This window comes from Pholis gunnellus, assembly GCF_910591455.1.
Source record: "Pholis gunnellus genome assembly, chromosome: 12".
Taxonomy (NCBI): domain Eukaryota; kingdom Metazoa; phylum Chordata; class Actinopteri; order Perciformes; family Pholidae; genus Pholis; species Pholis gunnellus.
In genome coordinates, this window is record NC_136539.1 from 24,998,856 (window position 1) to 25,013,368 (window position 14,513).

The 14,513-nt window shown below is 44.4% G+C and overlaps 1 protein-coding gene across 1 annotated transcript in view; it reads right to left on the reverse strand.

The window, feature by feature from the left end:
- The window catches only part of zeb2a (zinc finger E-box binding homeobox 2a), a gene marked incomplete at its 5' end in the record, with an annotated part of 52,444 nt that overhangs the window by 840 nt on the left and 37,091 nt on the right, over positions 1 to 14,513 (reverse strand). Inside the window, 5 exon segments of the mRNA XM_079170334.1 lie at positions 1 to 1,843; positions 6,725 to 6,905; positions 7,643 to 9,543; positions 10,042 to 10,150; positions 12,100 to 12,314. The exon segment at positions 1 to 1,843 is cut by the window's left edge and continues 840 nt beyond it. Coding sequence (XP_079026460.1) covers positions 1,266 to 1,843; positions 6,725 to 6,905; positions 7,643 to 9,543; positions 10,042 to 10,150; positions 12,100 to 12,314 — 2,984 coding nt within the window. The 3' untranslated portion in view covers positions 1 to 1,265.

A 14,513-nucleotide genomic window follows, 5' to 3' on the forward strand; every position in this document is an offset into this window, starting at 1 on the left:
ATTTTGAAAATCACACAGGTTTAAATGTTCCTTCACATAAAGAAAAAAAGAAATGCGGCCCAAAGTCGTGTGGTTAGTTGGCAAAAATAAAATAAAAGGATCAAAATAAAAATGTCACAGTAAAAAAGACAATAACAACAATTACACTGACAGGAAGTGACCGCGTGTTCGAGGCTTTTTTTCCCTCTTTTGTTTTTAAATTCCTTTTTTTTATTTTGTAGTGATTCGAGGAGTCGAGAAGTGCAATTTCCTGAACGGGGATTCGAACACAACGAGACACAGGAAGTTAAGAACATCATAGCACCACACAGCTTTTAGGCCTTTATAATACTGTACATTAAAAACAGCTTCATTATAATGATCATCATCATTATTACTTCTTTTATTTCATCCTTCATTTTTTTGCATAATGTGTTTGTTTTTTTAAAACAATCCCACCAGCTTCATGACGTCATCAGGTTCTTCGGTTGAGAACTGAACACAAATGATTTGAGCTTCAGAGAACGAGTCGTTGATATTTTATTAATTAAACTCATATTTCTGAACTAATACCTGAACTTTGTACCAAACATCTGCAGAACCATAAATCTCTTTTATTTGAAAAACAACCGTAATTTAGAAATAAATAAGAATCAAAGTCGTTTCACATTTGACATTTTTGTATTTCTGAATAAACCTTTTAAAGGTGCAGCATCGTAATTAATCTGCGTGTCTTTGCTAATTATATGGCTAGCTCATCAACCGCTGTAGCTGGAGAGCTAACCGCTAACTTGTTAGCCAGGAACATACTAGCACAGTTAGCAGCGTGGTTAGCATCTGATCAACAACTAGCAGCTAGAAACCTGAATGTATTTTACATGATTTTACATCTATAGTTGTCACTAAAGTGAGTTGCATTGCTAATAAACGTTAGCATTAGCTGCAGGCTGTCTAACATGTTAGCTAACGGTAAAAATCTGCTTTTAGCTTTCAGGTTCATAAGATTGGACACGTTGTAGGAGACATTGTTAAACTAGGAGACGTTGTAGGAGACATTCTTAAGATTGGACATGTTGTAGGAGACATTCTTAAGATTGGACACGTTGTAGGAGACATTGCTAAGCTGAATGTGGACATATTGGACTCATAAAGTCCTGACAGGAAACAGGACTGGGAACTCGTTTAAATAAACCCAAATCATTTGTTTTCAGTCCCTCAAAATAAAAGCTGTTCTCTGAGAAACAAACCGAAGCAACATGACGAATGTTCGGAAGCGTCTTTGTCTCTCAGTCCTCGTGGTCTGACTTCCCGTCCGTCTTCCTTTCTCGTGAGCTCTCGTCCATCAGCTGCATCGTGTCCTTGTCCTTGTCCTTGTCGTCCCTTGTCGAGTCCTTCTGGCTCCTGCTGTCTCCTTCCTCCTCCTCCTCTACCTCCTCTCCTTCCCTGAAACTCTCCTCCTGTCTGTCTGTCAGCTCCTCGTACGTCTTGTCATCTTCCATCTCCTCCCGTCCTCCGTCCCTCAGGATCGTACCCCCGTCCTCCCGCTGGTCCTCTGGGTCCGAGTATCCAATGGGTCCGAGCCCCTGAAGGTAGGCCCTCCTCATGAGCAGCTCGGTGGGTTCCTCACCTCCTCCCCCCTTGTCCCTAGCCTCCCTCTCGGCCGCCTCCCTCTCCTCGGCCTCCCTCTTGCAGTACGAGTACCGGTGGTTCATGTGCTGCGAGTACGAACCTGAGTGGGAGAAGCGTTTGCCGCACTTGTCGCACTGATATGGTTTCTCTCCGGAGTGAAGACGCGAGTGTTCGATGAGATGGTGTTTGTGTTTGAAGGCCTTCTTACAGATCTGACACTGGTGAGGACGCTTCCCTGCAGAGACACAAGAGCAGAAGAAGAGTGAGGACGCTGGAGGACCAACGTCTACAGACACAGAGGACAGAAGAAGAGTGAGGACGCTGGAGGACCAACGTCTACAGACACAGAGGACAGAAGAAGACAACCTAAAATGCACATTTATCTCCTCTAACATGAATATTTACAACCTTGCTTATTTTCCGGTGACAGTAAAGTGAATATTTTGGTTTGTAAATAAATTAATCCGTAGAATTTAAATTCTGGATTTCTTGAATCATTTTCTTTCAGGTTTGTGTCTCATGAGTTACAGTCAGACGATAACTATTAATAATTGTGAGATGTGGTTCATCAGCGTTATTATTAAAAGACAGCAAAGGAAAAAAATGACAACATTTCCAGATCAAATATAGATCAGGGATTAACAGTCATAATCACAGATTTGAATAAAACAAACAACATTTACCTCCAGAACAACAAAGGGTAACACTTTATAATAACTACACTATGAAGCATTAGTTACGTGTGTTTGGTAGATTATTTCTCTGTTGTAACGATGATTCTTGGTAATAAATCTCAAACCGTTGAAAGCCTGTTTAGTTCCCTTTAAACGGCCTCATGAGTGAGGAACATGCATGAGTGAGGAACATGCATGAGTGAAGAACATGCATGAGTGAGGAACATGCCAGAGTGAGGAACATGCATGTGTGAGGAACATGTATGAGTGAGGAACATGCCAGAGTGAGGAACATGCATGTGTGAGGAACATGCATGAGTGAGGAACATGCATGAGTGAGGAACATGCATGAGTGAGGAACATGCATGAGTGAGGAACATGCATGAGTGGGATGAGCAGCACAGCTGAGTATTGAGGCTCCTGACTGTTTGTTAAATGAATCAATGAATAAATTGCCAATATGTCTTATTTCTTCCTTGTTATTGATAGACTTCAATCATCCAATCCACCAAACAAGAGTCAACAGCAGAATCAGCTGTTTGCCATTGGCAGAGAAGATTTGGCACATTTTTCATGAGTGCAACCCTCAAACTCAGCTGTGCTGCTCATCCCACTCATGCATGTTCCTCACTCATGCATGTTCCTCACAAATGCATGTTCCTCACAACTGCATGTTCCTCACAAATGCATGTTCCCACACATGCATGTTCCTCACACATGCATGTTCCTCACAAATGCATGTTCCTCACAAATGCATGTTCCCACACATGCATGTTCCTCACAAATGCATGCTCCTCACAAATGCATGTTCCTCACAAATGCATGTTCCTCACAAATGCATGTTCCTCACAAATGCATGTTCCCACACATGCATGTTCCTCACACATGCATGTTCCTCACAAATGCATGTTCCCACACATGCATGTTCCTCACAAATGCATGTTCCCACACATGCATGTTCCTCACAAATGCATGTTCCTCACAAATGCATGTTCCCACACATGCATGTTCCTCACAAATGCATGTTCCTCACAAATGCATGTTCCTCACAAATGCATGTTCCTCACAAATGCATGTTCCTCACAAATGCATGTTCCCACACATGCATGTTCCTCACACATGCATGTTCCTCACAAATGCATGTTCCTCACAAATGCATGTTCCCACACATGCATGTTCCTCACAAATGCATGTTCCCACACATGCATGTTCCTCACAAATGCATGTTCCTCACAAATGCATGTTCCTCACAAATGCATGTTCCCACAAATGCATGTTCCTCACAAATGCATGTTCCTCACAAATCCATGTTCCTCACAAATGCATGTTCCTCACAAATGCATGTTCCCACACATGCATGTTCCACACATGCATGTTCCTCACAAATGCATGTTCCTCACAAATGCATGTTCATCACAAATGCATGTTCCCACACATGCATGTTCCACACATGCATGTTCCTCACAAATGCATGTTCCTCACAAATGCATGTTCCTCACAAATGCATGTTCCCACACATGCATGTTCTCACACATGCATGTTCCTCACAAATGCATGTTCCTCACAAATGCATGTTCCCACACATGCATGTTCCTCACACATGCATGTTCCTCACAAATGCATGTTCCTCACAAATGCATGTTCCCACACATGCATGTTCCTCACAAATGCATGTTCCTCACAAATGCATGTTCCTCACAAATGCATGTTCCCACAAATGCATGTTCCTCACAAATGCATGTTCCCACACATGCATGTTCCACACATGCATGTTCCTCACAAATCCATGTTCCTCACAAATGCATGTTCCTCACAAATGCATGTTCCCACACATGCATGTTCCACACATGCATGTTCCTCACAAATGCATGTTCCTCACAAATGCATGTTCATCACAAATGCATGTTCCCACACATGCATGTTCCACACATGCATGTTCCTCACAAATGCATGTTCCTCACAAATGCATGTTCCTCACAAATGCATGTTCCTCACAAATGCATGTTCCCACACATGCATGTTCTCACACATGCATGTTCCTCACAAATGCATGTTCCTCACAAATGCATGTTCTCACACATGCATGTTCTCACAAATGCATGTTCCTCACAAATCCATGTTCCTCACACATGCATGTTCCTCACACATGCATGTTCCTCACACATGCATGTTCTCACACATGCATGTTCCTCACAAATGCATGTTCCTCACAAATGCATGTTCTCACACATGCATGTTCTCACACATGCATGTTCTCACACATGCATGTTCTCACAAATGCATGTTCCTCACAAATCCATGTTCCTCACACATGCATGTTCCCACACATGCATGTTCTCACACATGCATGTTCTCACAAATGCATGTTCCTCACAAATCCATGTTCCTTACACATGCATGTTCCTCACACATGCATGTTCCCACACATGCATGTTCTCACACATGCATGTTCTCACAAATGCATGTTCCTCACAAATCCATGTTCCTCACACATGCATGTTCCCACACATGCATGTTCTCACAAATGCATGTTCCTCACAAATGCATGTTCCTCACACATGCATGTTCCTCACACATGAGGCCGTTTAAAGGGAACTAAACAGGCTTTCAACGGTTTGAGATTTATTGCCAAGAATCATCGTTACAACAGAGAAATAATCTACCAAACACTAATGTCTGAGCTTTCTGTGCTGTGTTTATGTATAAATGGATGAATAATGTACATCTAAATACGTTCTTAGTCATTTACTTACACTTTATAAATGATCGTATTAATCATCTACAACTCCTTAATAATTGGTTTGTAATATATATAATACTTCATTTATAGAGTATGAAAACACAATCATGAAACACATAATAGACGAGCTTATTAATGAAGAAAATGAATCGCATACTAATGAGTGTTAATGTAGGAACAATGCTTTATAAAGGATGAATTAAGTGTTTACTCACACTTAACTAATGCTTCATAGTGTAGTTATTATAAAGTGTTACCCAACAAAGATATCAATAAACCTGAAGAGGAGCAGGAATCCTTCACAGCTGTAACCCCCCCCCCATCACGCACACGCACACACACACACACACACACACACACTTCTGGATTTACTACGACTTCCGTACGAGTGATAATTTCTTCCATCTGATGCTTTAGGCTGCTGCCAACCGACACGTCCCACGCACACACACCAAAACACAGCTTCACCCTGACAGAGCCAACACACACTCACACACACACACAGACACACACACACACACACAAAGCATGCATGTACAAGCACAGCCCCTCACAAACACACATGCAGGCAGATCGTAGCCACAAATAGACCTGGAACGTCTGAAACATCCATCGCTGGCATAGTTTACTGTAACACACACACACACACACACACACACACACACACACACACACACACAGAAATACACACACGCGGCAAAAATAACCGAGACGGCAGATTCTTGCTCTAAGTGTCGGGGGGGCGGCCGTGAACGAGGGATGATGATGCAACGGAGTGAAAGAGACGAAGGTAGAACAGGTACGCAGACATGTGACGACTTCTGCTTCTAAAGAGGATTTGTGTCTCAACGCATCACAAAGTTTGGTTTCTTGGACGGATCAGAAGAGAAAAACACAACAAAAAGAAGTTCATCTGGAGATGCTGTCCATGAGTACGAGCTTTGTACCAAACACACATTTTACTGCATCAGTAGAAAATGATTTGACTGCTTTTAAAACATGTTCCTCATGTTTAACCTCAACATGTTGCATGTGATGCCTGAACACTGACTCCAAACCACAAATCAATGTGACTTTTTAACATGTGGACCAAACAAATGAAGAATCTGAGATGAACCGTTGTGGTTTGATGACTTCTCTGGAACACGTCGTCCTGCGTTCACGTTTTAAAGGACGGTCGGATGTTTCTGATGTGAACCAAACACAGATTTCAGGTTTTAAAGAAGGTTGAGGTTGATTTGTGTTGAGACATTGACTGTGTGAACGTTCATCTACTCATGGTTCAACAGTAAAGAGACAGTGAGTAGTAGTACTACTAGTAATAGTACTACTACTAGTAGTACTACTAGTTCACCTGTGAGATGCTTTCTGATTCTATTCATACCACAAAAGCTGTTTGTTTCCAGTTGAAATGTGTAAAAATGGACCATCTCTCTGCTGTAATATTTCCTTTTGATCTTCAGAGCACAACCACACACACACAAACACACACACACACAAACACACACACACATCACAGTATGAATGAGATGCTGCATGTTGATGTAATGATCTCCTCAGCTGTAAAGGAAGGAGCATGTTAAAGGTTCAGAGGAACAGAACTAAAGGATCTAAGTGAGCGAATGAAACCAAAGAAAAGGAGGGAGAGGGCACAGAAGCATCGGGGGGGTCAAAGAAAGAAGTGTCCAAACGTTATATATACCTGTGTGCTCATATTTGTGTCTTAGGAGGGAACTGGTCTTCTGGAATGTTTTGTCGCACAAGTCACACGCGTACATACCACTTTCAGTCTTCTTCATCTTCTTCCTGGACAGAAGCGAGTCGCTGTCTGTCAGGTCGTCCAGGCCCGACAGATAGTCCGCCGTCCCGTCCGGCAGCTCCCCCTGAGGCACAGAGACAAGCTTCAGTACGTCTGGTAATCCCGCACCTGTCGGCCTCAGAGACACCTTCTGGTCCAGACCAGACCCCCCCACAGCCCCCCACAGCCTCCATGATCCCAAGTCTGGACAGAGCTTAACGGCCCAACCTGGGTAAGTCCCCTTCATCCAGGGGACACTTAAAAAACCAGGACATATGGGACCAGGAGGTGAATAAAGAGTTGGGATTGTTTTTACAGATAAAGACAGAAAGTAATTCTTCATGAGAACAACTTGTTGGAGAACCAAGAAGGAAGGAACTCTCATAACCAGAACTACAACATTAAACTTGTTTACTTTAACAACACAATCTCTGACTCGATCAGCCTCTCTTCTTCCTCATGATGATTCCTCTCAGCACTTTCTGACTTCTAGCCGTTTAAAGGTTGAAAGTTGAAAACAGAAGTTGACGAGGTCACCGTGGCCGAAGAGGTAAAGCTCTAAAATCTACAATTCATCGACAACTGGGCGACTCCATCTGTTGATACAATGTGATTCCATTCAAAGCTCCGGAACCTCTTTAGTGTGGTGAGATTGTTTCACTGATGGCACCTGGTGGGACCCTGATCTAACCTGAACCTTTACCCAGAGAGGTCTGAAGAGCAGGAAACACCCATAGAAGCTAACTTTGGACCACTTTGACAAATGTCCTGTTTGATCATTTAGCATCACGAACAATATATACATTTGTTCACTGTCTTTACCTGGAAACCTGGTTTCCGTTGGTACTTCCTCTTCTGCTGCATTTCAGCAAACGTGGCGGCCTCGTTGGCGTAGGTGTAGGCCATGTGGAAGCTCATGGGGTCGAGGCCCGGGTAGGGCCTGAGGCCCGGCATGGTGGCCTGTCCAGGAGACATGAAGGTGGGTGGAGGAAACGCTCCGTGAGGCGGCAGAGAGGTGTAGACGGGACCAAAGGGATTCATTCCAAAGATGGGACTGGTGCTTTTCTCCAGCTGGTGGATGGAGTTCCCTCCACCATCAGAGTACAGGACTTCTTTCTTGATGTTGACCAGATCCATGGGCCTGGACACCTGTTCTTGTCCTAGCACCTCGCCATTGCGCTTGATGAGGAAACCGTTGGACCTGGGTTGCTTCTCCCTCACAGACATGAGAATCTGGGCCATGTGTTTGGGCAGCGACAGATCCAGTGGTGTATCCCTGTGGGCCTCCTCAGAAGCCAGGCTGTTTGGAGTGTAACAGCTAGAGTTTTTGGAGGAAGTAGAGGAAAGGTTGAGGGGTGACGGAGTGTTGCTCCTTAAGTGGTCTAAGGGGTCTAGTGGTTTGTCCTCTGTTGTGTGCCGGTTGCCTGTAAACTTGTTGGCCTTTGTGAGTCTGTGGGAGGCGTCACCGTTAGTGAAGCCTCGGTGTAAATCTACGGTCGGGAGGGACATTAGCGTTCGGCTAAAGCTGTGGTTGACATCCAGCCTGCCGCGGTCAGGAGGGGGCGACTTCTTCCTCAGACCGCCTCCGTGGTAGTTCTGGCTCTTCCACTGGGAGAACCACTCCTTGACGAACTCTTGAGGAAGGCCGACGGCAATTGAAATCTTGAGCAGTTCCTCTGAGTTGGGCTCAGTGTTCATGGCAAAGTAGGCCTTGAGCACCGACACGTGGTCCTTAAAGGGGTTGATGGGGCTGGTGGCCTGCTCGTTGGTGGACGGCTTCTTGGGTATCGTCCCCCTGCGTCCGGCAGGACTGCTGTCCGTCGGCTGCAGGACTGCTTTGATCTCCTCATTCATTTTGCACAGGTAGCGCTCGTGTTGATGCAGCGGGATCGGCCCGGTGAAGGTCTCCTTGCAGTACTGGCAGGAGAACGGCAGGAACTGGTTCTGGCCATCGTGAGACTTCTCCTCACCGCTGAGATCAGTTGAGTGGTTTGGCTTCTCCTTCTTGATGTCCACTTGCCTCTTGGAGTCGTCGATCAGACTCTTGGCCTCGTTGACCTTCTCCAGCGTGTAGTCGATGATGCTCTTAGTGGGGCTGCCGTGGCCCACCACCTGGAAACCGGCCTGGGCCAGCCTCTGCTCCTCCATCTGGGCCCCCAGCTCCTTCATGTAGGCCCTGAGCTTGGAGATCTCCTCTGGGTTCCCATCCATCTTCTGCCTGCACACTGTATTATCCACAATCTGAAGCACCCTCTGCACCTCGTTCAGGTTGTTCCCGAAAGAACCCGAGAACCCCAGCAGGGGGAGGTCCAGCCCCAAGCCTCCAAGGTGTTGAAGGGGGCTCTGGGAGGAGCTGTGGATGCCCAGGGGGCTTCCACCACGACTGTTCAGGTAAACCCCCGAACCCCCAAAACCGTGCTGAGAGGCCATCAGCAGCCGGTACTCGTTGAAGTCCATCGGCTCGGCTTTGACGTCGAGCTGACTCTGTTGGTCCAGAGGACCGAGCGGGCGCCCGTTTTCCAGTTTGTGGCGGAGCTGTGCGAGGGCGGGGCTTCCAGGCGATGAGGTTGTGGAGTTGGGGGAGGAGACGGGCTTGTTTCCGTTGCGCACTCGTCCGTTGACGGCAATCAAGCCGATGCATTTCTTGCTGCTGATGTGGGAGCTGTAGGAGCCGGAGTGGGAGAACCGCTTCTTACAGTTGGAGCACTCGTACGGCTTCTCACCTGCAACACAACACAGAATATTTAGACTTAGCTTCTAATAATACAGTTTTATAATTTAGGATCAAATTTGTGATCTCTGATCAGACAGTTTACTACTTTTGATTTGGTAGATAAAAATGGTGAATAAAAAGTCAGGATCGACTTCAATGGGTCGGCTTTATTTAATTACAGTTCATTACATTTAGTGTGAGCTTGGTGGGGATAACGTTAGCAGCACCGCTACGGATGCTAATGTGAGTCTGTCTGTCTGTCCACCATAAGTATTATGACTATACTATAGTGAACTTTTCCTGTATGTTGTTATTTTACAGTTCTGTCAGTTGTTCTTGAAACATGATTGGACATAACAGTGTAAAGATGAACCGTTCATGAACAGGATTACTGTTTTTATTCAAAGAGAAGTACTTTGTGTTGAGCTGTGATGAAGCGCTCTGATATGAAACAGGTGATGAGTCATTCAGCAGCAGATTATCGATGTTTGGAGGAAGGACGACTCACCGCTGTGAATACGAAGATGCTCCTTCAGGTGGTGTTTGTACTTGAAGGCTTTTCCACACTCGCTGCATTTGAACTTGCGGTTTCCAGCTGCGTCGCTCAGCAGCGGCGGCTGCAGACAGAAAAACAAAAGCAGAGATATGTTGTGATGGAGGACGAGTGGGAGTCGCTGAGCAGAGAGGGAAGCAGATTACAGGGGAACAGAAGTATTTAGTGAAGCAGATCTGATACGACTCAAAGATCCTTCCACTGCTTTCTATCTGCAACACATTCTGAGAAAGCGTGTGGGCGACTCTGTTCAGAGGTAACAGTTTGTCATGTCGCTGCATTCCCCACATTTGAAATGCAAATGGAGAGATAAACAAACACAGCCAGGGGGAGAACCCCCCCCCCCCCCCCCCACCACCACCACCACCAGAGTGTAGAGTGAAAAGTTAATACTGAGGGGGGGGGGACTCTGAAGACTCGTACCTTTTTATTTTACTGGATTAAAAGGTTCCAAATGTCACAATCGCAAAAATATATAATATAAAATATATATACATATATAACGTGTTTAAAAATGTTGTGATGATGAAAACTGAAACAAAGAGAGATCTTTATAATGTAACAGTAATATGTATTTATTTACCACTATTTTGTTCAGGTTGGGATTACACAACTATTATATATATACTTCATTATATATTCTGTACTTATAGTTATACCTGCACTATATATTCTGTACTTAAATAAACTACATGTATTCTAATAATTGTTCCATTATCTTATGTTCTCATTGCACAGCTACTGTGCTCCTCAGCTGCTCTGCTTCAGTGCAGCTTGTTTTAAGTAAAGCTTTTATCCAATCAGAGTTCACCTCTGTGTCTCTAGGTAGAAGAGAGGCCCCAGGCCTGCAGACTCACCAGTGAATCCATGTGCAGGTTAAGTGAATGGGGACGATGTTGTTGATCGTCATAGTGTTCAACCAACCAGATCTTTAGTTTGACATGGTGGGCGTATTCTTTGACGTGTCAGTGGTACTCAGGTAGTCTACAAGTACGTCAGCATTAACGTGCAGCTCAGCTTAATGTGCGGCTGGCTCAGCAATACGTGTGGCGTGATTGGTCAGTGGGCTAGCGTGACTGTTGTGACGCTGAAGCTAGCTAGCAGAGCTTAGTAGTAGTAAGAGTTATAGTTGAAAGATATGTAAGAAATTATGACATTGACATGACATTTTTAGCGTTTTGCTTGGTCTTTTTTTTAACACTCAATGGCTGAAGGAGGAGAAACAGATTTCCAGAGAAACTGGACATCGTATCAAAGGGTCGGTCAACCCCACAGCTGCAGCCCTGACCCAGCCAGGAAGAGGATTTGTACGAACGGTATTTCTGGCTGACAGCGTCGGAGAAGCGTTGCACATGTTATGGCCAAGAATGCGTTTTATTTGCAACTGAGCGTCTTGGTGTTTGGAGCTACGCTACGCTAACCTGAGGTGGCTAACCAAGGCAGCAACACGACACCATCGCAGGAGCAGAACCGCACCGATGTTCTGAACAACCGCGGTATTGAACTCTTTGTAATAATGTTAATAATAAATGAATCATAAAATAGTAAAAATAAGTTGTTGTGAATCAATCAACAGCTGTGACATCGTGAATGTGATGGTTGGAACAGTCTCTCTTTAACAGTTTAACTCAGAGGACGGACACAAATAAACAAGCTCTTAAAGTCATCTAAGGATTATGATTATTTAAAGCAGCGGGGGGGGGGGGGGGGGGGGGGTTAACTCTTTATCTCATTACGATCAGTGGAATTAGAGATTTGAATGATTGAGACTCTAAAGTGAGTTGTGGATGATGAGGAGCAGCGAACAGTCTTTAACTTATTATTAGATTAGTATTTCACTGTTTAACACCCTGAACTGTGTTTACACGATGAAGAGAATTTCAATAACATAGAAGTCTTTATTCCACTTTCAGTTGCAGTAACAGCTGATTAAACACAGCTGCTCACTAGATGAACGGACACGTTGTATTAAAGAAGAAATGAAGTTTCCTGATGTGTACAGCTGTGTTTTACCTGCTCTGTCACAGCTTTGTGTGTGGTCATGTGACGCTCCAGCTGGGCCCGGTGGACGAAGGCGTCGGCACACAGCGGACAGCTGAAGCTCTCCTCGTTCTTCTCGTGCCGGTATTTGATGTGTTCCTTCAGAGACGTGAGGCGCTTGTAGCCGCGGTCGCAGTACGGACAGGTGAGCAGCTGAGAGAAGTCGTCAGGTGAGCCGGACAGCAGGTCTGCAGAGAGACGGGGAGAGGTCAGAGGTCAGGGGGCCTGTCCTTATAATATATATATATATAGTATATATATATATATATATATATACTATATATATATATATATATATATATACTAGTGCTGGGCAACGATTACCATTTTTAATCGCGATTAATCGCATGGATTTTTTGCGATTAATCTCATTGTTATGTTAAAGTTCATAATGAATCTAAAGTAGTGTGTTCACTCTTTTATGTTAAAGTGCTGCTCTATGAACTAAAGGTCAACAACATTTGGTGTAAACACGTTAAACTCATCCGGTTGTTGTTAACAGCAGGATTCTCTTCACACAGCAGCAGTTCTATCTCTTCTTGAGAACGTTCCTCAGACCGACATCTTCACAACACCAACCTGCAGCGTGTCTCCACTTCTCTGTAGCATCTGTTATCTTGTCTCTGTAGCATCTGTTAGCTTGTCTCTGTAGCATCTGTTAGCTTGTCTCTGTAGCATCTGTTAGCTTGTCTCTGTAGCATCTGTTAGCTTGTCTCTGTAGCATCTGTTAGCTTGTCTCTGTAGCATCTGTTAGCTTGTGTTGCTTTAGTTTCTCTAAACTTCTCCCACGCGCTGCATCAACGTAGTCTGAAGACTTCCTCCACTGCTGCCAGTGAGCAACGACTTTCAAAATAAAAAAATACGTTAGCGCGCGATAAAATAATTGTTGGCGTTAAAGTTAATGCGTTAATGCGATAATAACGCGTTAACTTGCCCAGCACTAATATATATATATATATATAATATAATATATGTTTTATACCTGGGCCTTCAGTGCTGTCCTTCTACAGTTGAACTACCTCCAAATAACCTCATGATGAGCCACAGCTACGGTTATTATTTATTTCTAGGGTGTAACAACACACGTATTCATATTAAACCGTTCGGTACGAGGCTTACACACGAACAATACGTTTGAATAATACTAGTGTGTTTGGAAAATGCAGAAGCTTAAATTGTGGGAAATATAATGTTTTCTCGGTGGAGCCACTGTGCTCAACCTGGCAACCCAACGTCACAGACAACCTGCTGCCTGACGCCCACCACGGAAGAACAACATTGTACTGTGGGAGGCGAGCTAAACTAGCTTAGCAGAAAAACAACAGCAGACACAAGCTACACTCTCCCCGCAGCGTTTTCTCCAGACCATAATTCTTGCTTTGTAAAAGAAAGCAGATACATGAATATGTGCATGACGTGATGCTTCGTCATTAACGGACAATGCATAGAGTCAAAATCAATGTAATTAACACAATGACAAGAACAAAGTCACAAGAACCAGTCACATATATTTATATGGACAACAAAAGCAACAAATCAATCCAGCAACACTGCAGCGCTACAACACGTATTCATCCAAACACTGAAGAGCACGAGTAATATTATTCCAGAGGAACAACATCAACCGTATCATCAAAACGACACCAGAGACAAATGACCACAGTAGTAACGCTACTATGTAACAACAAAGCACTTCACTTACCACAGCTGCTGTTCACTATTTAAAGACAAGTCCATCCTCCTTTCTTTGTTAACAAAGAGTTCAATACCGCGGTTGTTCAGAACATCGGTGCGGTTCTGTTCCAGCCAGAGGTCCTCCAGCGAATGTGTTCGCTGAGTTGTAGATCCACTCGGGTCTCAGCTAAAGTTTTTAAAAGCATCGTAGCTTACAAGTGTCCTGTCGTGCTATGGTGTCGTGTTGCTGCCTTGGTTAGCCACCTCAGGTTAGCGTAGCGTAGCTCCAAACACCAAGACGCTCAGTTGCAAATAAAACGCATTCTTGGCCATAACATGTGCAACGCTTCTCCGACGCTGTCCCACTCACGCTAGCCCACTGACCAATCACGCCGCATGTTAATACTGACGTAGCTGTAGGCCAGCTAGCAGCTCTGACACGTCAAAGAATACGCCCAACATGTCAAACTAAAGATCTGATTGGTTGAACACTATGACAATCAACAACATTGTCCCCATTCACTTAACCTGCACATGGATTCACTGGTGAGTCTGCAGGCCTGGGGCCTCTCTTCTACCTAGAGACACAGAGGTGAACTCTGATTGGATCAAAGCTCTACTTAAAACAAGCTGCACTGAAGCAGAGCAGCTGAGGAGCACAGTAGCTGTGCAATGAGAACATAAGATAATGAGACACATATTTATTTACACAT